This window comes from Microcaecilia unicolor, chromosome 3 (assembly GCF_901765095.1).
Source record: "Microcaecilia unicolor chromosome 3, aMicUni1.1, whole genome shotgun sequence".
Classification (NCBI taxonomy): Eukaryota; Metazoa; Chordata; class Amphibia; order Gymnophiona; family Siphonopidae; genus Microcaecilia; species Microcaecilia unicolor.
In genome coordinates, this window is record NC_044033.1 from 15,617,520 (window position 1) to 15,644,336 (window position 26,817).

General features: G+C 42.2%; 1 protein-coding gene across 1 annotated transcript in view; it reads right to left on the reverse strand.

Annotated features, from left to right (window-relative positions):
- Window positions 1-26,817, reverse strand: part of KIF6 (kinesin family member 6) — a 795,359-nt gene that overhangs the window by 339,086 nt on the left and 429,456 nt on the right. Inside the window, exon 13 of the mRNA XM_030195774.1 lies at window positions 19,314-19,508. Coding sequence (XP_030051634.1) covers window positions 19,314-19,508 — 195 coding nt within the window. The remainder of the gene's footprint in view (window positions 1-19,313; window positions 19,509-26,817) is intronic.

Here is a 26,817-nt window from a genome sequence, read left to right on the forward strand (position 1 = left end):
TTGAAGGGACACTATTAAAAAAGGAAAAATTTAATGAAGGTTCAGTAGGGAGGGGGAAGGGAAGGGAAATGGTATACCACCTTTCTGTGGTATTTTGCAACTACATTCAAAGCGGTTTACATACATACAGGTACTTATTTTGTACCTGGGGTTAAGTGACTTGCCCACAGTCAAAAGGAGCTGCAGTGGGAATTAAACCCCGTTCCCCAGGATCAAAGTCCACTGTACTAACCACTAGGCTACTCCTCCACTTTTCCTAGCCAAGAAGCTGGCATACAGTACTCTAGCTGCCTATTCTAGCTTGGAACAAATTCTGTTATGCAATGTGTAAAGGTTTCTGCATGAGGGGAGCCGGCCTGCCAAAACATTCTGCACATGCTCCAGTATCAACAGAGGGCATTGTGCTGCTGACTTACTGCCTACAATTAGAGCCCTGCCCACCAATTCCTGCTCAAACAGGGCTTTATATATCCAACAACAACAAATCTATCAGCCTGTAAATTGGTATATTTTTCAACTAGAGAAACCGATGCAGTTTTAACCGAATTACCACTGACTTTGTAGAACCATGAATATATGAAAGAATATTCACTGATTGAACAGAGCTTTATCCGAGCAGATCATGAGTATTTACAGTATGGTTTTGGATGTGGATGGATGAATGCTGCAATCGTATTAGCTGGTGAAAGAAATCAAAAATAAATAATAGATGACGGAGCATGCTCTCAATTCTGGTTCCTACTCCTGTGCTAGTCAGCTGTGTCCCCTGTTCCTTTCTTCTAAGAGCTCTGAAAAAGGGTGGAAGATGATGCTATCCTTTGTACCAAACTCCAGAAGAGCTGAATTCATATCCTTCAACAGACGGCCTGCCTGAAGATGGGGAGTAATCCTCTTTTCTCCCAACTGTCCTTCACCTGTTTCCTAATCATTCTCTGGTAGAGTATCATGCTTATTTTCAAAGGAGAAGGGCGCCCATCTTTCGACACAAATCGGGAGACGGGCGTCCTTCTCCCAGGGTCACCCAAATCGGCATAATCGAAAGCCGATTTTGGGTGTCCTCAACTGCTATCCGTCGCGAAGACGACCAAAGTTCACGGGGGCGTGTCGGAAGAGTAGCAAAGGCGGGACTGAGGCATGCCTAACACATGGGCGTCCTCGACCGATAATGGAAAAAAGAAGGGCGTCCCTGACGAGCACTTGGGCAACTTTACTTGGTCCATTTTTTGTTATGACCAAGCCTCAAAAAGGTGCCTGAACTGACTAGATGACCACTGGAGGGAATCGGGGATGACCTCCCCTTACTCCCCCAGTGGTCACCAACCCCCTCCCACCCTAAAAAAAACTTTTTAAATATTTTTTTGCCAGCCTCAAATGTTATACCCAGCTCCCTGACAGCAGTATGCAAGTCCCTGGAGCAGTTTTAGTGGGTGCAGTGCACTTCAGGCAGGCGGACCCTGGCCCATCCCCCCCCCCACCTGTTACACTTGTGGTGTTAAATGTGAGCCCTTCAAAACCCACCAGAAACCCACTGTACCCACATGTAGGTACCCCCCTTCACCCCTTAAGGCTATGGTAGTGGTGTACAGTTGTGGGGAGTGGGTTTGGGGGGCTTAGCACCCAAGGTAAGGGAGCTATGCACCTGGGAGCAATTTCTGAAGTCCATTGCAGTGCCCCCTAGGGTGCCCGGTTGGTGTCCTGGCATGTCAGGGGGACCAGTGCACTATGAGTGCTGGCTCCTCCCACGACCAAATGGCTTGGATTTGGTCATTTCTGAGAAGGGCATCCTCGGTTTCCATTATCGGCAAAAATCGGGAACAACCATCTCTAAGGTCGACCTAAATTTCGCTATTTGGGCGTCCCCGACCGTATTATCGAAACAAAAGATGGACGCCCATCTTGTTTCGATAATATGGGTTTCCTCGCCCCTTCGCCGGGACGTCCTGCAAGGACGTCCTCAGGAAAATTTGGGCGCCCCTTTCGATTATGCCCCCTCTATGTGACACACTCTTACCCTGCTCACTTCTCCTACTGAAGTATTTTGCTCAGAACTAAAAGTTCCAAAAAAAGTAGCTGTGAAAATGGAACAAAACTGAATTTTTCATCTCTTAGCTATTCATGTTCAGAAATTTGGGAGTAGCAATCATTAAATGCGGACTCTGCCAATCTGACTCAATTGACCCATTGCCTACTTGAACCCTGTTTTATTGGTCTGTTGTGTCTTCTAACTAACCCCCCCTGTGCCGGCACTACTACACCAGCAGCCGCTAGTGTGGCTTTGTAAAAGGGGGAGTAAGAATGGGAACTACACAGCTCACTATTTATGGGTTACAAGGGGCTGCTTCAAAATTTGAACCCTCCTCCCATTTTAGAATCTACTGTCATCCATCTGCACCCTCCCTCATCTGCACAGGCCTTCTCTACCACTCTGGGCCTTTCTCGGTTGGCTGCAAACTGTTGCCCTCTTAGGTCAGCCTAAAAGTGACTGGGAGCACCACCATTATATCCAGCAACTTCCTTGGCGGACTGCTATCAGAAGTTGCGCCTCCTTCGCCTGCATGCACTTCTTATCCAAAATAGGCTCAAACTATGGTGGTCATTCTATGAGCCTATTTTAGAAACATACATAGGCACCTATGTTGCCTTTCTAAAGCAAGCATAAAATAGAACCCTTTCAGATTTTCTATATAGGTGCCCTGTTATAAAATTACCCCCATATGTATTAAAGACACTTCGTTATCCAAGATGCTAGGTTTGGAATGCTGAAACATCTTCAGATTTCAGGTTTTATTAAATTTGATATACCACACATGGGTAACTATCTAGGTGGTTTACAATTATATGGCTAAAGGGTGGTGGGGGGAACAGAAGATTCCAAGCTACTGTGTACTATTCCATATCATAATGTATGGTATCAATGATTATCGTATACATCTGAAAACAGAAATGTTTTTAATACTACTTTGAACTGTGAAAAAGAAGATTCCAAATGAAGGTGCAAAGCAAGCATATTCCAGAGAGAAGGTCCACTAACACTGAAAACTTTACAATAAATTGTCTCAAAGCAAATTTGTTGGTAAGTTGGTACAATGAGACAATTATACTGTGATGAACGGAAGGATTTGACTGGTGCATATGGTATTAGATAATGAGAAAGATAAAGAGGTTGTCAAGAGTGATACATTTTATATGTCAGTAGTAGCACCTGATAAGTGACAGGATGTGAAAGTGGAAGCCAATGTTCAGATCAAAGCAATGGTGTAACACGATCAGTTTTACGGGAATTAGTGAGTAGATGTACTGTTGAATTCTGATCTAACTGTATCCTATGAAGACCTTGATATCTAGAATCATAAAGAAGAGAATTACAGTGATCTAGATGTGAAATAACTAAAGAGTGGATGAGAATTCTGAGCATGGAGGTTGTAAATAGATGTCACACTGGGTGTATCAACCTAAGTTTGTTAAAACAGGTTTTAATAATGGTGGTTATGTGAGAGCAAAACGACATTGTACTGTCGAAAGTGACATCTAAAATTTTAGTAGTTTTTGATAATGGAATATGTGTTCCTGACATAATGATGGGGGCAGATAAAAATGAAATTACAGAGCGGCCTATCGACAAGATCTTTGATTGTCAGAATTGAGTTTTAGTCAGTTAAAAGGTAAACCAGTCTGCAATTTGTGTAACTTTATGATTCAAGTTATTAATTTCTATAGGATCCTCATTTGTAAGGGTGGCAAAAATTTGAATATCATCTGCATATATGTAAGCAGTTAATGTTAGCAAAAGAGACAGAAAAAATGTAAAACAGTGTAGGGGCCAAAATAGATCCCCATGGAACTCCACAAGGTAGAGTAAAGGGATTTCACTGACTGTCTTGCCATTTCACGGTATAGGTTCTATCCTCAAGATATGAGGTAAACCAAGAGAGGACTGTCAGTTATACCTATAGAATGGAGTCTTAAAAGGAAAAGGTCATGGTCAACTAAATCAAATGTTGCGGAGAGATCTATTCATATAATGAGACAAAGTTTATCTTGGTCTAGATTTTGAAGTATAGTCATGTACATGCCAAGAAGGGCTGTTTCAGTACCCACGTGAAGAACACGACGAAAAAGATGTTCTACTCGATGTGGAAACTCAAAAGAGTGAAACCTTTCTTCCCGAGAAACATTTTCCGTACCCTAGTACAGTCAATGGTAATAAGCCATCTGGACTATTGTAACACACTGTATGCTGGCTGCAAAGAGCAGACTATTAAGAAACTCCAAACAGCCCAGAATACCGCAGCCAGACTCATATTTGGAAAAACAAAATACGAAAGTGCGAGACCCTTAAGAGAGAAACTGCACTGGCTCCCTCTTAAGGAACGCATTGAGTTTAAGATCTGCACGACCGTACACAAAATCATTCACGCAGATGCCCCACTCTACATGTTAAACCTAGTGGACCTACCACCCAGAAACGCCAAAAGATCAGCCCGCAAATTCCTCAATTTGAACTTCCCCAGCTGTAAAGGAATTAAATATAAGGAGGCATACGCCACTACCTTCTCATACAGGAGTACACAGCTATGGCACGCACTGCCCACAGCCTTGAAAACCATGGACAATCTAACCAACTTTCGCAAATCCTCAAAGACATATCTCTTCAACAAAGCCTACAAAATGAACCCTTAATGACGCTATCACCACCCAACCCACCTAAGAATTAAAACACACCCTACACCACCCTATATAACCCTTCCTTCTCTTATCCCTCTTACATCTTCTGCTTAATATTGATTGTATCTAGATCCTGTCATGACGATGTCATAACAACACTCTGTAAGCCACATTGAGCCTGCAAATAGGTGGGATAATGTGGGGTACAAATGCAATAAATAATAATAATAATAATACTATGATACTTCCAGAATCCAGTCTGGTTTGGATGTAATACATTTGTTTTCTCAAGTTAATCTTCTAATTGGAGATGAACAAGTTTTTCAGCTAGTTTAGATAAATACAGGAGATTAGCAAATGGTCAAAAATTGGAAACCAGATCGGGACCACGCTTTATATCTTTTATTCTTGGTAAAATGTATGCTAATTTCCAGGTAGATGGAAAGATTCCATCCTTGAGTGAGTGAACCAACATCGAACAGAGAAATGGAAGTAGTACAGAATCAAATCACTTGATATAAAATGAAGGCATAGGATCGTGTGGAGCTGTAGTTAATTTCAGACTATCCAGTCTTATGCAAGACTCCTTTGTATTAAGGGCAACTTTGGTTTTTCTTTCATCTGCCCTGATTAAATAAGTGTTGGTGTGTTTCAAACCTCTAGCTATAAGAAAGTCTTCAAAATCACAGTCTTGTCAGTCTACAGAAAAATATGTTAGTTCCCAGCCATTCAAGCCCATATTTCTAAACAGTGCAGTAAATGTGATTGTGACAGTAAGCTTTGTGCGCAGATCTATTACATTGACTAGATTTACCAGTGTATGACAAACTTCACACAAGCCTGGCCCGGCACAGAAAAAAAGCAGCAATCGTTTTGACATTGCTTAGACTGCAATATATTGGCCCAGTTTGGTGAAGAATCTCAAATAGTTAAAGGAAGTTGTGAGTCATCTGGGGGTTTTAGAAGCCTTGAATGGTTCCAGGTGATGACTTGGAACGTATGGTTCAGTAACAAAAACGTTTTAAGGCTGCTGCTATTTTAAAGAGAACAATATGGGCTTTTTCAACTTCAGGGTTGAACAAGCAGGCTTTCTCATTATTTCAATAAAAGAAAAACAGACTTCTAGGGGAGAAAAAAAAAGAAAATGTTAACCTTTTTCTGGCTTGACTAAATGTTTTTCGAGCTGATATACTGTGCAAAATCTCTGGTGAGTCATGACTTCTCCTTTAGTTTTGCATTACTAACTGGATTGGAAGAGGCAGCCTTAACCAGGCAAAAGAAAGGAAGGCACTGTAACAGCCTGTGCCCCAGGTATCAATGAATAATTCTAATATAGAACCCACAATGGCATCAATTCTTCACAAAGCAGCAGAAAAAAAATGAGCTTCCAAGCCAACAGGTACACAGAACTGGAATGAGGCTTGCAATCAATCAGCAGAGCAGCACTCGGGAGTGGATGTGTCTGTGTTCAGGTAGTTATATCTATATATATAAAAGGCACCTCCAACGTTCCAATGAAGCCTCAAGCAAGATGAGGTGCCCGAGATATCCGGTTTGGCCTGCAGTCAGTGTAGCTTCGCCCTCGCATCAAAACACAGTGACGTTGAGGGCGGGGCGGCGAAGGCAAAACGCATGAGTTCCAGAGATTCAGTGACAGCAGCGGGGAGAGCGCTGCGAACTTTCCTCACAAACTCGCAACCAAGAGACTGAGGGACAGAGGGAGGGAGAGGGGGGGTGTGGAACTCGGAAGGGAGGGACGGAGGGGGGTCTGGAACTCGGGAGGGAGGGAGGATGGTGGGGGGGGGGGGATTACCTTGCTAGCGCCCGTTTCATTTTTTTACGAAACAGGCATTTCTTACTAGTCTTATAATAATATCTGGAGAAAGTGTTTCACTCTATCCCACCAACTGCAGCCACCAGGGTTTGAAATGATCCAGAAGCTACATAATGTAACAAGCTCAAGATTTTCACAAGCCCTGATATGACATGAAATCAGGCTCTATGAGGAGAAACGCCAACTTAGCTCCTCCTATAGATCCCAAATGTAGTAGCTATTTTATTTATAAAGTTATAGCCCACATTATTTACAGTTCTAAGCAAGTTACAAGGCACATACACAATAAATAAATGCATGCATAATGCATTTAAAAAGACATCTTAAAACAGTAAAAATATAATTTAAGAAAGTGTAAATACTCTCTTACATAGAGTTCAGTTAAAGGGTCAATAACATAGACTGTCTTCGAATCCATACCAAGATATACCTGCTTAAATAAATATGCTTTAAGGTGCTTTCTGAATATAAGAGTATAAGTAATTGTTCATAGTTCTTTTGGGAGAGAGTTTCATAAAGTTCCCCCTTCCTGTTTGGGTCAAAAGAAACAAAAACTGGGCTTTAGTCAGCTCCATATAGAAGGTTAAGACTTCCTTGCAGTTCAAGGTGTACAGTGTGCTTTCACCAGGATGGGCATGAGGTTTGGGAAAGAAAGTTGGAAGAACGATTGACTGGTTCAGATGGAACTCCGACCAAGAACTATACGCACACTAAGGATTAGGGAAACCACACAGAGAAGTAGCTCACAGCTGAGCTACAGCACCAGAAGCCAGCTCTCACAGACTCCAACAGCAAATACAGGAACAAAGGATTAAAGATTAATAACACAGCGAAAGAACTCATACTGTGCCACAAGGTAAGCTCACAGTTGAGGGAATTAATGCTAGAGTGTTTTATGCAAGCAGAGGTAGACTTAAATAGGGTTTAGCAGCTGACATCATCTGCCTTAGACATCAGCCCAATCCCTGACATAGCCATTCAGGACCAAGACCCTGTTGCTACCATGCTTGTCCCAGCAGGATCATAACATCCCCCCCCCAAGGCCCCCCCTCTACCTCAGGTTCGGGGTTTAGGTTTATGAGGAAAGAGTCAATGGAAGCGTCGGACCAATACCGGAGTGTGAACTTGATTAGCAGCTTCCCAAGAATTCTCCACTGGTCCACACCCTTTCCAAGAGATGAGATATTGAAGTTGCCCCCTGAGGTGTCAGGCATCAAGGATATTTCAAACTTCATATTCACCTTGGAAGGCCGATACTGCTAGTCGGAAAGACAATGAAGATAAAGAGCCCTTTCTTAAAACCACTGGTTTAAGCAGAGATACATGAAACGTATTGTGTACTTGCAGACTAGGTGGCAATTTGAGCTGATAGCTGACTGGGTTGACTTGTCTTATAATGGGATATGGACCCACAAATCATGAAGCAAATTGAGTGGAAGGAGTCTTCAGCCAAAGATGGCAAGTGGAAAGCCACACTAAATCACCAGGTTGAAACTGAGGCCCCAGTCATCTATGCTTGTCTGCTTGATGTTTCATACAAGTGGTGGTTTGCTGAAGTGTCTTCTGGACCGATTGGAGGGAGGTTACAGCTCTGGCTGCAGCAGGACCATCCGAGTTAGTTTTCAATGGAAATGGAATACGTGGATGTCGTCCATAAACAATATAAAATGGAGAAGACCCAATGGCAGAGCTTATTCTGTAGTTATGGGCAAATTCTGCCCAAGTAAGTAACTGACTCCAATCATCATGATGGGCAGTAACATACATTCACAGGAACTATTTCAAACACTGATTAATACACTTGGTTTGACTGTTTGATTGAGGGTGATATCCTGAGGAAAAATTCAACTTCACACCTAGAGCCCGGTTCAAGGCTCACCAGAACTTGGACATGAATTGTATTCCACGTTCTAAAGTGATAGTCTCTGGTAGTCCGTGGAGACAGAAGATTGCAGTGATGAAATGTTGCACAAGTTTCACAGCAGAGGGAAGGCCTGACATAGGTATAAAATGTGCCATTTTGGAAAACTGGCCTACTACCACCCAGATGACTGTATATCTTTCAGAGGATGGAAGGTCAGTAATGAAATCCATGGCTATATGGGTCCATGGCTTTTCAGGTACTGGTAGTGGAAAGAACAGTCACTGAGGTCTCTAATGATCAGCCTTAAGCTGCGCACAATCCTGGCATGCGACAACAAATTCTTGGACATCATGTTGACGTGTGCGGCCTCCAATATTTCTGTGGATATAAAATTGCTTAGTTCCCAAGATACCAGGATTGTTCCTTACAAATTAGAGGCCTGACCCTATCAAATATTTCTCTCCATCCAACTTGAGGAGGTACCAAAGTAGCCAGGGTGGCACCCACGGGTACCATCGCGTGGAATGATAGGCAGTGGGATCAATCACCACTGCCTGCAAGCGTTCATCCTCTCTATCAGGCTCCAATCGATCTCGAAAGGCATCTGCCTTGGTAATTTTTCCTCTGTTGAGTGGTCTACAGCCTCAAAGAACCCACCCCAATTACACGTGGTCGAGACAAATAATGCCCAACTGCGCTTGTCGGACGACGATTCAATTGTCTAGCTTCATGTAGACAGACCAGGTCTTTTTGTGATCCGTGAATACGTGTAAAGGGCACCTGTGCTCCCTTCTAATGAGGTGCTACCCTTACGAGACCTGGGCGTCTAAATGGCAGATGACGTTTAGTGTGAGCAAGTGCAAAGTGATGCAATGTGGGAAAAGAGGAACCGCGAATTATAGCTATGTTATGCAAGGTTCCACGTTAGGAGTCACGGACCAAGAAAGGAATCTAGGTGTCGTCGTTGATGATACGTTGAAACCTTCTGCTCAGTGTGCTGCTGCGGCTAAGAAAGTAAATAGAATGTTAGGTATTATTAGGAAAGGAATGGAAAACAAAAATGAGGATGTTATAATGCCTTTGTATCGCTCCATGGTGCGACCGCACCTCGAATATTGTGTTCAATTCTGGTCGCCGCCTCACAAAAAAGATATAGTGGAATTAGAAAAGGTGCAGAGAAGGGCGACGAAAATGATAAAGGGGATAGGACGACTTCCCTATAAGGAAAGTTTAATGGCTAACGACTCCTGGTCTCCTATAGAATAATTCTTTTTGGCTGGGGTGTACTTCCTGGAAAAGAAGGCACACAGGAGAAGCCTCCCAATCAAATGAGCCTGTGACAGTACTGCCCCTGTGCTCATCGATGAAACATCTACTTCCACAAAAATTTTTTCACTGGATTTTAGGATGTTGTAAGATGGGTGCTGCTACAAAAGAATGCTTGAGATTCTCAAACACGTTGCAAGCCTCCTGAGATCAATGACAAGCGTCAGCATTCTTTCTAGTCAGAGCGGTGAGAGGAGCGGCCAGTGAAGAATAATTCTGAATGCCTATAGTAATTGTCAACTCCTAGGAAGTGTTATAACGTTTTATGCCCTGTGGGCTGCTGTCACCGCAAAATTGTTGATAATTTGCTGGGATCCATCCACAATCCTTGGTTTGAAATAATATATCCTAAAAAAGGCAGTTCAGAATGGTGAAATTCACATTTCTTTGGTTTCACAAACAATTGGTTCTCTCTCAACCACTGTACTATGGTCTTCACATGATCATAGTGTTCTTCAGCAGGTCTAGAAAATATAAGAATATCATCTAGATAGACCGTAACAAATTTATACAAGAAGTCTCTAAATATATCATTCATGAAGGACTGAAACACAGCTGGGGCATTAGCCAACCTGAAGGGCATCACTAAATACTCACAGTGCCCGTCACGAGTGTTAAAAGCAGTCTTCCACTCATCACCCTCTCGTATCCAAATGAGGTTGTAGGCCCCTCGAAGATCCAACTTGGAGAATATTTGGGCTCCTTAAACACAATCAAATATCTCAGAGAAATATGATGTTTGGCATTCTTGCATATTGTAATCTGTGTATGTGTTTTCCAATGAACATTAGCTCTTTATATTGTTTATTGTTCATTATTTTTTATGATTGATATTTAAATGTATGATTGTCTTTTATATGTTTTATTAATAGACCCCTGAATCAGGTGTCTTTACGCCAAAACACAGCCCGTGTTGGGTCTTTCAGAATTAAAAGACTCCTGTTGTCTCAGTCTTGAAGGCCCAGCTGTGCTTTTTTTCTTTGGTTGCTTATGTTTATGTACTGTTTTACCCTCTCTTTTGTTACTCTGAGACCTAACATCACGCAACTATGATCTGTATTAGTTTTCCTAAGAGTTTCCCCGTTATTTCTGTTTATGTAATTTAAATTGACGTTGATATTGCTCAGATACAAGGGTAACATCAAACCCTAATACTGGCTATGATATCATAATGTAGGTGTAAACCCTGTTAGTATCAACCAGTTATGCCTTTGTTTAACTTTGGTGTAGGCTTACTTAAGCTTACTTAAGCTGTCTTTCTGTAGGTTTGACTAAGCTCCAAGTGGGGTAACGGATATATAAAATGCTTCCCATACTTCCAGGTCATTATGCATATGTCAAAATCCATGCATGACCTTTGTTAATATAAATTTTCTTAGGATTGACCATTTTTTGCTGTATAAGGCAACCTCATACTTGCTATCCAATTTTTAGTGCTCATGATTGGATGCCAATGATGAGTAATAGTAAGGTCCAAGAATTCTGATCTGTTTAAGGATTCTGAATACCTACAACCTTAAACAGCCTGCAAACAGAGTACTAACCATATATTTGTTGAGCCCATAACAATGCTTAATCGAAACCACTGTTCCTTCTCAAGACCACTGAGATAGATACATTAGATTATCTCCCCATGCACTATGCTACAGATACAATAGAAGCCATAGAAAGACCTGAAAGTGTTTATTAGTATGATCCACCTGAAATTACTATTACCCACATACCTATACTTCATGAGATTTTGTAGATGAACCTCATGGATTTGTCCCATTCATAAAACCCTTTCTCACTACAGGTTTGAGTAAGTCTCAAGAGAGATGACATCAGGATTAAGGCCCAAGGGATTAGGTAATATAAAGGGAATTCCATATGCCCAAATAATATATAACCTCGAGAATGAAGTTTCCTGTCTTGCACCATACCCTTCTAGCAATTTGTAAGACCAAAACTCCCCTCTCGTTGATAGCTTGCCACCTTCTGGAATGGATGATGACAAGCTTGATGAGCTTTGTGTCACCCCTCCTCAGAGGGGGTGACAAGTGGGGAATGTATAATTATGGTACAGCCAGAGACCCCCCCACTGGAATGGTGGAGGGCCTAGTCATAGAGCTCAGGCCATTACAGACCTTGGCTGAGTCAGAAATCTGATGGCTGACATAACTGGGAGCTTACTGGAAAAGTATGGCCTGGTTTGTAGCCCGGATTGAGGCCTAAAAGTTAAGTTAATAGATATGAAAACAAAGTTACAAAGTGGAATTTTCTCTAATGTAAGTTAGAAAACAAGTTGAGCAATGAGTGAGTCATAGCAGGTGCAGAGAAAATAAGGAACTAGCTGTTCCAGAGAGGAGGGAGACTTCCTGTGAGCAGGATTGTGGTCAGCTGGTGTGAGAAAGGAAAGGCGTAGCAAGATAGAAACTACTCATTAGCATGAGCCAATCAGTGACAACCATGACATTAGCATAAATCCAATCAGGTATATCTACTGTCATATTATCCATATCCTGAGGGCACCTATAAAAATCCGGGTATTTCCTGGTTTAAGTTAGAGAGAAAAGGGTTGCCACTCTCTCTCCAAGGGAAACCAATGTGTCCAGCAGAATTGACAAATTACCTAATTGCTTTCCCTTGTAAAACCTCTAATTGGTAGAAGAAATTATAAAAGATTAGCAAATAACTAACACCTGTTTGCAGCTTATTATATTCCTATAATTAATTGATGGTACATGCCTGTTGTCAATCACTGATTTTGACTTGTACCTTGGCTAATAAATACTCATTCCAAATGATGGTTTGTGGGCTTCACTTAATGATCAAAGGCTGTAAGTATAAATGCATTGTATAACTTGTAATCTAAATCCAGTTTGTCATAAGGCTGGTATCTTTTCCTTAGACTAACGTCTCCCTTAGAGGCAATAACTCCTTGATTACCCCAGTACTAGTGCTATTTAGAGATGGAGTCAGATTTGAGGTCACTCTAGCCTTCTTGGGGGGGCTCGGGACCCCTCAATTCTCAACAATCACTATGCATTTATCCACATTAAATTTCATCTGCCATTTGGTCTTCCTGCAATTTTTCACAGTCTGAATGCATTTTAACATATTTGAATAGTTTGTGTCAATCTGAAATTTAATCACCTTACTTGTCATTCCCATTTCTAGGTCATTTATAAATAAGTTAAATAGCACCAGACCCAGTACAAAGATCCCTGTGGCACTTCATTATTTAACCTCCTCCACTGAGAGAAACGGCCATTTAACCCTACCCTCTATTTTCTATCCATTAACAAGTTCTCTTGTAGAGAGCCTAAACCATATCTGGGTGATGCACAGACAAAAACAGATTGACAACTCAAGAAGGCATTGGCACCATTGCTTGTCCAAAGAAAAAAGGAAATACCAGAAGAGGAAGTAAAGAGGGAAAGGGATGGATCCTACTGATTGAAATTCCATGTGTAAAGGGGAAAAGGATAATGATAGGAGTTTACTACTGTCCGCCTGGCCAGGATGAACAGACAGATGCAGAAATGTTAAAGACCTGAAAACAATCGACGAAACAACTATCTTCCGTAAATCTCTGAAGACATATTTCTTCAACAAAGCCTACAATGAGAACCGATAACCTCACTAATCCACCTCACCAACCCACTCAGTTATGAAAGCCCACCTTCTATAACTACCCTAATGACTCCCTTCCTTCTTCTCTCTTCCCTTACTTAATCTCTGCACAATACTAACTGTATCTGATATCCTGGAATGACAATGTTAACAAGACTATGTAAGCCACATTGAGCCTGCAAATAGGTGGGAAAATGTGGGATACAAATGCAATAAATAATAAATAAATAATAATAATTAAAGGAAATTAGGGACGCAAACAAACTGGGCAACACAATAATAATGGATGATTTCAATTACCCTGATATTGACTGGGTAAATGTAACATTGGGACACGCTAGGGAGGTAAAATTCCTCGATGAAATCAAGGACAGCTTTATGGAGCAGCTGGTACAGGAACCAACGAGAGAAGGAAAAATTCTAGACCTAGTCCTTAGTGGAGTGCATGATGTGATGCGGGAGGAATGGTGCTGGGGTCGCTTGATAACAGTGATCATAATATGATCGGATTTGATATTAGCTTTGAAGTAAGTATACATAGGAAAACAAATACGTTAGCATTTAACTTTAAAAATGGAAACTATGATAAAATGAGAAGAATGATGAAAAGAAAACTTAGAGGAGCGACTGCGAGGGTCAAACATTTACATCAGGCATGGATGCTGTTCATAAACACCATCCTGAAAGACCAGGCCAAATATATTCCACGTATTAAAAAAGGAGGACAGAAGACAAAACGACAGCCGGCATGGTTAAATAGTGAGGTGAAAGAAGCTATTAGAGCTAAAAGAAAATCCTTCAGAAAATGGAAGAAGGAACCAACTGAAATTAATAAGAAACGGCATAAGGAATGTCAAGTCAAATGCAAAGCGCTGATAAGGAAAGCTAAGAGGGACTTAGAAAAAAAGATTGCGTTGGAGGCAAAAACACATAGTGAAAAATTTTTTAGGTATATTAAAAGCAGGAAGCCGGCAAAAGAATAAGTTGGACCGCTAGATGGCCGAGGAGTAAAGGGGCGATCAGGGAAGACAAAGCCGTAGCGGAGAGATTAAATGAATTCTTTGCTTCGGTCTTCACCGAGGAAGATTTGGGTGGGATACCGGTGCCGGAAATGGTATTCGAAGCTGACGAGTCAGAGAAACTTAATGAATTCTCTGTAAACCTAGAGGATGTAATGGGGCAGTTCTACAAACTGAAGAGTAGCAAATCTCCTGGACCGGATGGTATTCATCCCAGAGTACTGATAGAACTGAAAAATGAGCTTGCGGAGCTATTGCTAGTAATATGTAATTTATCCTTAAAATTGAGTGTAGTACTGGAAGATTGGAGGGTGGCCAATATAACACCGATTTTTAAAAAAGTTTCCAGAGGAGATCCGGGAAATTATAGACCGGTGAGTCTGACGTAAGTTCCGGGCAAAATGGTAGAGACTATTATTAAGAACCAAATTAAAGAGCATATTCAAAAGCATGGATTAATGAGACAAAGTAAATATGGATTTTGTGAAGGGAAATCTTGCCTCACCAATCTACTACATTTCTTTCAAGGGTTGTGAACAAACATGTGGATTAAAGGAAGCCGGTGTTGATATTGTGTATCTGGATTTTCAGAAGGCGTTTGACAAAGTACTCATGAAAGACTCCAGAGGAAATTGGAGAGTCATGGGATAGGAGGTAGTGTTCTATTGTGGATTAAGAACTGGTTAAAAGATAGAAAACAGGGAGTAGGGTTAAATGGTCAGTATTCTCAATGGAGAAGGGTAGTTAGTGGGGTTCCCCAGGGCTCTGTGCTGGGACTGCTGCTTTTTAACATATTTATAAATGACCTAGAGATGGGAGTAACTAGTGAGGTAATTAAATTTGCTGATGGCACAAAGTTATTCAAAGTCGTTAAATCGCGGGAGGATGTGAAAAAATTACAAGCGGACCCTTACGAGACTGGGCGTCTAAATGGCAGATGACGTTTAGTGTGAGCAAGTGCAAAGTGATGCATGTGAGAAAGAGGAACCCGAATTATAGCTATGTCATGCAAGGTTCCACGTTAGGAGTCACGGACCAAGAAAGGAATCTAGGTGTCATTGTTGATGATACGTTGAAACCTTCTGCTCAGTGTGCTGCTGCGGCTAAGAAAGCAAATAGAATGTTAGGTATTATTAGGAAAGGAATGGAAAACAAAAATGAAGATGTTATAATGCCTTTGTATCGCTCCATGGTGCGACCGCACCTCGAATATTGTGTTCAATTCTGGTCGCCGCATCTCAAAAAAGATATAGTGGAATTAGAAAAGGTGCAGAGAAGGGCGACGAAAATGATAAAGGGGATAGGACGACTTCCCTATGAGGAAAGGCTAAAGCGGCTAGGGCTCTTCAGCTTGGAGAAAAGGCGGCTGAGGGGAGATATGATAGAGGTCTATAAAATAATGAGTGGAGTTGAATGGGTAGATGTGAAGCGTCTGTTCACGCTTTCCAAAAATACTAGGACTAGGGGGCATGCGATGAAGCTACAATGTAGTAAATTTAAAACGAATCAGAGAAAATTTTTCTTCACTCAACATATAATTAAATTGTGGAATTTGTTGCCAGACAATGTGGTAAAGGCGGTTAGCTTAGCGGAGTTTAAAAAAGGTTTGGGCTGCTTCCTAAAGGAAAAGTTCATAGACCGTTATTAAATGGACTTGGGGAAAATCCACCATTTCTGGGATAAGCAGTATAAAATGTTTTGTACATTTTTGGGATCTTGCCGGGTATCTGTGACCTGGATTGGCCACTCTTGGAAACAGGATGCTGGGCTCGATGGACCTTTGGTCTTTCCTAGTATGGCAATACTTACGTACTTATGTAAATAATGAGCATTGCCATTCATAGAACCTGGGACTGAGTCAATTCCCAAGCTTGATAGAAAACTGAGAGTAGGGTTAAATGGTCAGTATTGTCAAAGGAGAAGGATGGTTAGTTGGGTTCTCTGGGGGTCTGTTGTGTTTTATTTAATAATTTAGATTTTGCTCACACCTTTTTCAGTAGTAGCTCAAGGTGAGTTACATTAAGGTACTCTGGATATTTCTCTGTCCCAGGAGGGCTCACAATCTAAGTTTGTACTTGAGGCAATGGAGGGTTAAGTGACTTGCCCAAGATCATAGGAGCAACAGTGGGATTTGAACTGGCCACCTCTGGATTGCAAGACTGGTGCTCTAACCACTAGGCCACTCCTCCACTTTTAGCATATTTATAAATGATCTAGAGATGGGAATAAGACTTATGTTCGATCATTCTTGTTTTAAAAAGTCTAATAGTTTTGCCTACATAGAGGTTTTGACAAGGGCAAACAATTATATATACTACACGGTCACTTATTTATTTATTTATTTATTGCATTTGTATCCCACATTTTCCCACCTATTTGCGGGCTCAGTGTGGCTTACAAAAAGACTTGAATAATAGAAATACATTTGTTACGAATAGGTTATGGATTACATTGAACAGAGTTGTGCGAGACATTCGAATAACATTGGGAGTATAGCAATAGGGCATCAACATAGAAACATTAGAAGGAGACAATGGGAAAAAGGGCATTATTAGACACCTAGACATATAGAGGCTCATTTTCAAAGCACTTAGCCTCCCAAAGTTCCATAGAAACCTATGGAACTTAGCCTCCCAAAGTGCTTTGAAAATATGCCTCATAGTGTACATAGTTCCGTGAATAAATGTATGAATGACTGGATAAAGGGATGATGGATCAGAATTGGATGTGTATTGCATTGGTGAACAGTGAGTGTGGTCTCTATGTGTTTTGGCTCTTTCCGTAAGTTTGTTCAAACAGGTGAGTCTTCAGTAGTTTACGGAAGGAGGCTTGTTCGTTAATCGTTCTTAGGTTGCGCGGTAATGTATTCCAAGACTTCGTGCTCTTGTAGGAAAAGGTTGACGCGTGTATCGTCTTGTACTTCAAGCCCTTGCAAGTTGGGTAGTGAAGGTTGAGGTGAGTTCGGGATGATCTTTTGGCGTTTCTGGGTGGTAGGTCTACTAAATCAGACATGTACGCTGGGGCTTCACCGTGAATGATCTTATGGACTAATGTGCAAATTTTAAAAGTAACGCGGGTCCTTGAGTGGAAGCCAATGTAGTTTCTCTCGTAGTGGTTTTGCCCTTTCATATTTAGGTTTTCAAAGATGAGGCCTGGCTGCCGTTGTTCTGGGCTGTTTGAAGTTTCCTCAGTATTTGCTCTTAGAACAATATATGGCGGTCCTTTTACCAAGCTGCGGGAAAAAGGGCCCTGCACTGGCGGCGGGGGCTGTTTTTCCCACGCGCCAGGGCCCTTTTTACTGCAGCGGGTTAAAATGACCCTAGACACAACATGGCCATGCCGGTAAGAGAACTCTTTACCACATGGCTATACTATGGGGAGACCTTATTGCCACCCACTGAGATGGTGATAAGGTATCTCGTGCTAACCCAGCAGTAACCGTGCAGCGTGCGGCGATGCCTGATAACCGCCAAGTTATCACCACAACAAGCCATTTCTGAGGGTTTTCTTTTCCTCTGGAAATGGCGTGCGCTTGTGAGCGGCACTGCTGCCGGTGGCTGTGTTGGGCCGGTGGTAGTCCCAAAAAGAGCGGAGCGGGTATTAGCCCACGTTGGGCTTACTGCCTCTCTGCAAAAGGGCCCCTTAGTGTGAGTCTAGGTTTGTAGTTTTATTTATTATTTGTTACATGTGTATCCCACATTGTTCCACACTATTTGTAGACTCAATGTGCTTACATAGTACCGGAAAGGCCTTTGCAGCTCCGGTGTGAACAAATACAGGGTGATGTTTGTGGTAAGATCAAGTTCATGTGGCACAGCCACATTAGGGAATCAGAGAACGGAAGAGTCGTGTTATGTCCATTACGTGCTTTAGTTTGGTTATGTTGCAGAGATTAGGCATTTAAGTTGGATTGGTAGGGTATGCCTTTTTAAACTACTACTACTACTACTATTTAGCATTTCTATAGCGCTGTAAGGCATACGCAGCGCTGCACAAACATAGAAGAAAGACAGTCCCTGCTCAAAGAGCTTACAATCTAATAGACAAAAAATAAATAAAGTAAGCAAATCAAATCAATTAATGTGGACGGGAAGGAAGAGAGGAGGGTAGGTGGAGGCGAGTGGTTACAAGTGGTTACGAGTCAAAAGCAATGTTAAAGAGGTGGGCTTTCAGTCTAGATTTAAAGGTGGCCAAGGATGGGGCAAGACGTAGGGGCTCAGGAAGTTTATTCCAGGCGTAGGGTGCAGCGAGACAGAAGGCGCGAAGTCTGGAGTTGGCAGTAGTGGAGAAGGGAACAGATAAGAAGGATTTATCCATGGAGCGGAGTGCACGGGAAGGGGTGTAGGGAAGGACGAGTGTGGAGAGATACTGGGGAGCAGCAGAGTGAGTACATTTATAGGTTAGTAGAAGAAGTTTGAACAGGATGCGAAAACGATAGGGAGCCAGTGAAGGGTCTTGAGGAGAGGGGTAGTATGAGGTAAAGCAACCCTAGCGGAAGACGAGACGGGCAGCAGAGTTTTGAACCGACTGGAGAGGGGAGAGGTGACTAAGTGGGAGGCCAGCAAGAAGCAGATTGCAGTAGTCTAAACTACAGGTGACAAGGGTGTGGATGAGGGTTTTGGTAGAGTGCTTGGAAAGAAAGGGGCGGATTTTACGGATGTTGTAAAGAAAGAAACGACAGGTCTTGGCAATCTGCTGGATATGAGCAGAGAAGGAGAGAGAAGAGTCAAAGATGACCCCAAGGTTTCGAGCTGAGGAGACAGGGAATTACGCATAATTTTACAAACTCTTTGTTATGTATTTGTGCAAATGAAGATTATGTATTTTAGCAGGTGTGCATAGGAAATGTGTTGAAAGCATCATTAAACACCACATCATATTTGAATCTCAGTTTTGCTGTGTCGTGGACAACACAGACACAATATTCATCCTAACCACAGAGAACAGTTTGGTGACTCTGATATATTCTTAATAAATAAGTATGACTTACCTGCTTTACGATGAAGGAACCCAGGTTTCTGCTCTGGTGTGAGGAAGTCCCTGGGAATGGGATTGCTGGGTATCAGTGACTTCTGACCTGCTCCTTGGGAAACCTCAGTTGTACTGGGAGCATTAGAAGTGTTCAGCTGCAAAATGGCATCCTGCGCCCTCTTTTTCTCCTTTTTTAACATATTCACCAGAATATCTGAATAGCAGTCAAAGGAAATCTTCTATAACAAGGTGTTCTCAACAGCCATACTCTTTAATTGTGCATGTAATGTTTACTCTGCTACCATGTACAGATCCTCCTGGAAGGGAGGAGCAGCCAAGTGGTTAGCGCATTGGAAGAAGAACCAGAATTTCAACTGATACCCTTGTGTTCATGAGGGTCACTTCCCTCTCCATTGCCTCAAATACCAATTCAGACTGCAAGCCTTCTGGGATACAAAAATACATATTAGTCCTGAATAGAAAACACTCTGCGCTTGTTGTTGGAAAGGTAAGTAGTTAAATCCAAATTCCAATCACTATAGAATTCAGTATATGTGGCATTACTCAATGAATCACTGCTAATAGGTGGGAAAATGTGGAATACAAATGCAACAAATAAATAAATAACATTAGCAAACATTTTGCAGTATTAAAGGCTAATCCCAGAGTACTGACAGAATTGAAAAATGAACTTGCAGAACTACTGTTAGTAATATGCAATTTATCTTTAAAATCAAGCATGGTACCGGAAGATTGGAGGGTGGCAAATGAACACCAATTTTTAAAAAAGGTTCCAGAGGTGATCCAGCAAATTATAGACCGATGAGGCTGACATCTGTGCCAGGCAAAATGGTAGAGACTATTACAAAGAACAAAATTACAGAGCATATTCAAAATCATAGTTTAATGAGGCAAAGCCAACATGGATTTAGTGAAGGGAAATCTTGCCTCACCAATCTACTACATTTCTTTGAAGAGGTGAACAAACATGTGGATAAAGGTAAGCTGGTTGATATTGTGTATCTGGATTTTCAGAAGGCATTTGACAAAGTACCTCATGAAAAACTGCAGAAGAAACTGGAGAGTCATGGGATAGGAGGTACTGTTCTATTGTGGATTAAAAACTGGTTAAAGGATAGAAAACAGAGAGTATTACTACTATTACTACTTTACTACTTATCATTTCTAAAGCGTACTAGACGTACGCAGCGCTGAACACTTGAACATGAAGAGACAGTCCCTGTTCGACAGAGTTTACAATCTAATTAGGACAGACAGACAGAATAAACAAGAGATAAGGGAATATTAAAGTAAGGATGATAAAACATGGGTACTGAACAAGTGAGTAAGGGTTAGGAGTTAAAAGCAGAATCAAAAAGGTGGACTTTTAGCTTAGATTTGAAGATGGCCAGAGATGGAGCTTGACGTACCGGCTCAGGAAGTCTATTCCAGGCATAAGGTGCAGCAAGATAAAAGGAACGGAGTCTGGCGTTGGCAGTGGAGGAGAAGGGGTGCAGATAAGAGAGATTTACCCAGTGAACGGAGTTCCCGGGGAGGAATGTAGGGAGAGATGAGAGTGGAGAGGTACTGAGGAGCTGCAGAGTGAATGCACTTATAGGTCAATAAGAGGAGTTTGAACTGTATGCAGAGAGTAGGGTTAAATGGTCAGTATTCTCAATGGAGAAGGGTAGATAGTGGGGTTCCACAGGGTCTGTGCTGGGACCGCTGCTTTTTAACATATTTATAAATGACCTAGAGATGGGAGTAACTAGTGAGGTAATTAAATTTGCTGATGACACAAAGTTATTCAATGTTGTTAAATCGCAAGAGGATTGTGAAAAATCACATGAGGACCTTGGGAGACTGGGCATCCAGGGGATCTTTTACTAAAATTTAGCTTGAGTTATGTGCAGCAGGGCCCATAGGAATAAAATGGGTTTTGCTGCAGATAATTTGAACTGAGCTTTAGTAAAAGACCCCCCCCCCCCCCAAATGGCAGATGACAGTTTAATGTAAGCAAGTGCTACATAATGCAAGGTTCCATATTAGGAGTCATGGACCAGGAAAGGGATGTAGGTTTCACTGTTGATGATAACATTGAAACCCTCTGCTCAGTGTGTGGCGGTGGCTAAAAAAGCAAATAAAATGTTAGGTATTATTAGGAAAGGTATGGAAAACAAAAATGAGGACGTTATATTGCCTTTGTATCGCTCCATGGTGCAACTGCAGCTTGAATATTCTGTGCAGTTCTAGTTACTGCATCTCAAAAAAGATATCACGGAATTAGAAAAGGTACAGAGAAGGGCGATGAAAATGATGAAGGGGATGTGACGACTTCCTGCTCTTCAGCTTGGAGAAAAGATGACTGAGGGGAGATATGATAGAGGTATCTAAAATACTGAGTGGAATGGAACAGGTAGATGTGAATCGCTTGTTTACTCTTTCCAAAAATACTAGGACTAAGAGGTACACAATGAAGCTACAAACTTGTAAATTTAAAATGAATCGGAGAAAATATTTCTTTACGCAATATGTAATTAAACTCTGGAATTCGTTGTCACAGAATGTGGTAAAAGCAGTTAGCTTAGCGGGGTTTAAAAAAGGTTTGGCTAGCTTCCTAAAAGAAAACTCTATAAGCCATTATTAAAATGGACTTGGGAAAATCCACTGCTTATTTCTGTGATAATCGGCATAAAATGTACTGTACTGTTTTAGGATCTTGCCAGGTACTTGTGACCTGGATTGGCCACTGTTGGAAACAAGATACTGGGCTTGATGGACCTTCGGTCTGTCCCAGTATGGCAATACTTATGTACTTATGTAGGAGCAACTGCTCAATGTGATTAGAGTAAGATCAGAGACTATTTAAAAAAAAAATCTTACAAATGAGTAATTACATCTAATAAAGATACTGTAAAAAGTTGCAGACTTGAATAAAAATAGACTTCTTTGGTTATTTGTGATAAACTTGTAAAAGGAGCCATCTTGGCAGTGATTGACTCATTGCTACAAAACTGATAAAAGGAGTGCAGTGTGACTATCTAACTGTGAAGAATGTGGCGATAAGTGCCATATTTAAAAAATGCAAAAACTTAAAATTGCAGATGTCTCTGTGACATGGGGCATCAAATACCAGTGGAATATTATTTATTATTTGTTACATTTGTATCCCACATTTTCCCACCTATTTGTAGGCTCAATATGATGATAAAGAAAAAGAGAATACTGATAAAATGGTGATGATAATGAAATATTTATATCAAAACTGTAAAACACGTAGCATCTAACTGTCTAGTGGCAGCCCTCACCAATAAGGCCACCAGCCACCTGCCACTTACCACGATTAAAATGGCAGCCGATATTTATTAGTAATGTATTATTTATTTTTATTATTTTTGTTATTATCATGTATCATGGGAGCGGCAGGCTACAATGGTGAATGCACATTGCGGGCGCCGCCCTTCTTGCTCCCAGAGGTCACTTCTTTCCCACCTCAAGTCTCAGACTTCCTGTCTTACCTGCCTTCCTATAGGTCCTCCCTTCTTTCGTGCCTCCCCTTACTTATCCCTTACCTAACTTGCCTATGCTTGCAATCCCCTCTAAACTTTCCATCACCCTCCCCCTCCTCTCCTACTACCTCCTATTCCTGCCGTGCTGGGCCACCGCCCGTTTGTGCTTGTGACCGCCTAATGCTGCGTCACTATCTTAAACATCCATTTTAGAAAAATAAACCTATAGAATATTGATGGGTTCAGCCTGTACAATGGCAACATAGCTGGGTATGAGTTGTCAAATAAGTGGTTATCTTTGCGACCTTAGAAACATACTCAGTTATTATCCCGACATTGTTACAGTGATTGGTTTCCCTTGCCAGTTTGGCATTTAGGGGGACAAAATCACCGGGGAATTAAGGGGGCAACCCCTCGTAATCCCTCCAGTGAACTGCTGTTCAATAATGACTGTTTACCAAATCCTAAACATGTGTGGTAGCAAGTATAAGTCCCGATGGCGATCTTCTAGGACATAGACGTTTAGTCCCCTTCTGAAATGAGGAATAAATGTTTATGAACTTGACATACCCTTGTCCCACCAAAACACATCCTGTTTGCACATACTTGAGTTTGATACATGCATATCCCAGCTTTCTACAATGGGGACGACGTTTATGCAAGATCAGGGCTTTTTTTGAGGAGGTACTTGGGGGTACTGAGTACCGGCACCTTTTCCACTGTCTGCTAAACTTGACCCATGGTTCTCGTATTTTAATGAGAGAGAGCTCAGGTTCTACATACAAATTCTGCCTTGTCATAGATTCTCTGACTGGTTGCAGGGGTCCTGGCTATTGTGGGGTGAGTCCCTCAATGATCACTCCACCCCTGAAGGGTGGCCTGGCATTTGAGTACCGGCAACTTTTTTGCTAGACAAAATGCACTGTGCAAGATAAACATTTAAGTACCAGTTTATGCACATATCAAATGTGAATAGGGCTTGTAAAATGTAGGCCATTACCTACATTTTTTGTTTGTGAATCTGTCCATCCAACTAGACCAACACAACAACCAACTATTTTATTCACTAGTAGAATGGAAATTCTAGGATTTCTGGAGGAGGTGGGCTGATCCCAGAATAACTAAACATTTCATCAGTTAACAAGTGGCCAATGCTTGGAACAGCCTCCTTCCTAGTGAAGGTAGTAATGGATAAACAGTATCCAACAGCCAAGAAACAAGCATTGAAGATCCACAGTAGTGGGATAGGCAGAGTAAATCTAGAAGTCAAATAGGGCCTGTGGTACTGTTGTTGAAGGGATAATAGGCAGATCTGAAGGATGTTGTGGTCATCTGCTGTCATGTTCTATGAGACGCATTGCTTGGGCTGACATTTGTCTGGATTGAGTCCCAAGTCATTTTGCCACAAGCATACAATAGATATGCATGCCAGAAATCTGAAAATTTTAATAACAAAAAGCTGGGGAGGATATCTTGATAATGAGGTAAACGTGGAATGTTTAAAAGAGAAGGTACAAAATAGCAATATGTTGAGTTAAAAGAGTCTTTCTTCTTGAGGAAAAGCTTTAGCATATCTATAAAATGGGAAAACTTGGCTTTTGAATACAGCCTACCGTAAGCTCCAAGACACTGTGGCCCTTATTTTATGAGCATCTCCAGCAATTTTTGTACTTGTAGTTTGGCTACATGTGCAAATAGCAACATTAGAACACCACTATTTACATGTGAAGATATATACCAAATACAGACTTTAGAGGGCCTGGGGTGGCGGTGGACAGAGCATGATTTGAGTAGGCTTTAAATCTACAACTGTATTCTCCATTTTAGAAGAGGAATACATATGCAGACCTAAAAACTTCTGCGTTGGCCATTACACCCATCCTGAGGCATCCATAAGCACCGGTTTGAATGGGCAGATGCACAGACAGATGGCAACCTCCTCTCCCCCTACCCACTCATATCACACACAGGTATTTCTCTTTCCCTCAACCTCCCAACCTCAAAGGCATCCCCTCTCCCCCAATCCCTCCTCCCAACAACAAATCCCCCCCCTCCAACAAGGGAAGTCCCATCCCCAACTATTCCTGGGTCTTATCAGGGATCTTTCTGGTGATTCTCAGCCCAGCTCTCAGGACACATTTAGCCAGTCAGGTTTTCAACATATCCACAATGCATGAGAGAGATTTGACCAGAAAAATCTGATCTTTTCTCATACATATTTCTTTCTGGATATCCTGAAAACCCGGCACTGTAGTAAGGGACAGGAGTGATCTCCAATTGCTCCTGTTTCTTCTAAAACTGAGTTCATGATGTTGCTAGTTGATCTCTAGTCATACAGTACTAACACTAAAAGGCAAGTTGTCCAGCAGTACCCGAGGATGACAACAGGGGAACAAGGAAATTGACACTTCCACACATTGCATCCACCCCCACAGCATGTTCCCCATCCCCTTTTAAACTGGTTAAGAAAAGTATTACAAAAAATGTAATTTGCAATAAAAAAAAAACCCTGGCCAGTTTGAATAAACTGGAGTGGAGGAGCAACCTAGTGGTTAGAACAGTGGACTGAGAACCAGGGAAGCCAGATTCAAACTGTCCTTCCGAAGATATTGTGGCATTGAGTTCCAGAGTAGAGTGCTAAACTACAGGAAGCACAATTGCTAGTAATTTGAAGCCAATCATTGGCTGGAGGTGGAACAAAGGTAAAATTATGTATCATACCTGATAATTTTCTTTCCATTAATCATAGCTGATCAATCCATAGACTGGTGGGTTGTGTCCATCTACCAGCAGGTGGAGATAGAGAGCAATCCTTTTGCCTCCCTATATGTGGTCATGTGCTGCCGGAAACTCCTCAGTATGTCGATATCCAAGCTCCATCCGCAGGACTCAGCACTTAGAGAATTACACCCACAAAGGGACACTCTGCCCAGCTCACCACCGCCGAAACGGGGGAGGGGAATTAACCCAGCTCATCCCCACACAAGTGGGGGAGGGGAATCCGTCCAGCTCATCCCCGCGGAGCGGAGGAGGGACACCACCCCGCCGATGCGGGGGGATCTGGCTTATCCTGCAACCGCGGGAGGAGCTGACTGACCCTAACACCGCCGAAGCGGGAAGGGTACAAAGCTGCCCTACAGCCGCACGAAGCGGGAGGGAGCGCCGGCAGAATTTATGTCTCAATCCAGCCCCGTAAAACGGAGGGGAGAGGAATGCAGCAGCTCACTGTAACACAAACTCGTCTCAACTCTTGAAGAATCCAATTGAAAAAATTTGAACACGAAGTCCTCCTGAAGGAACTGAAGACTAAACTTGAACCTGAAATGCAACCAGAATATAAACAGTACAGATATCTGGGAGGGGCTATGGATTGATCAGCTATGATTAATGGAAAGAAAATTATCAGGTATGATACATAATTTTACCTTCCATATCATCATGCTGATCAATCCATAGACTGGTGGGATGTACAGAAGCAGTACTCACCCAGGGCGGGACATAGAAATCCCTGACCGCAACACTGAAGCTCCAAACCGGGCCTCCGCCCGACCAGCCACAGTCAAGCGGTAATGCCTGGAGAAGGTATGGGCCGATGCCCAAGTTGCCGCCTTGCAAATCTCTTCCAAGGAGACGGACCCGGCCTCTGCCATCGAGGCCGCCTGAGCTCTAGTGGAGTGAGCCTTCAGCTGAATAGGCGGCACCTTCCCCGCGGCCACATAAGCCGCTGCAATGGCTTCCTTGACCCATCTTGCCACTGTAGGCTTAGCAGCCTGCAGACCCTTACGAGGACCTGCAAACAGGACAAACAGATGATCCGATTTCCGGAAATCATTAGTCACTTCCAAGTATCTGATGATGACTCGTCTCACATCCAGAAATTTGAGAGCAGAGTATTCCTCTGGGTAGTCCTCCCTACGAAAGGAAGGGAGACAGAGCTGCTGATTCACATGGAAGCGAGAAACAATCTTGGGCAGGAAGGAAGGCACTGTGCGAATAGTCACTCCTGCCTCAGTG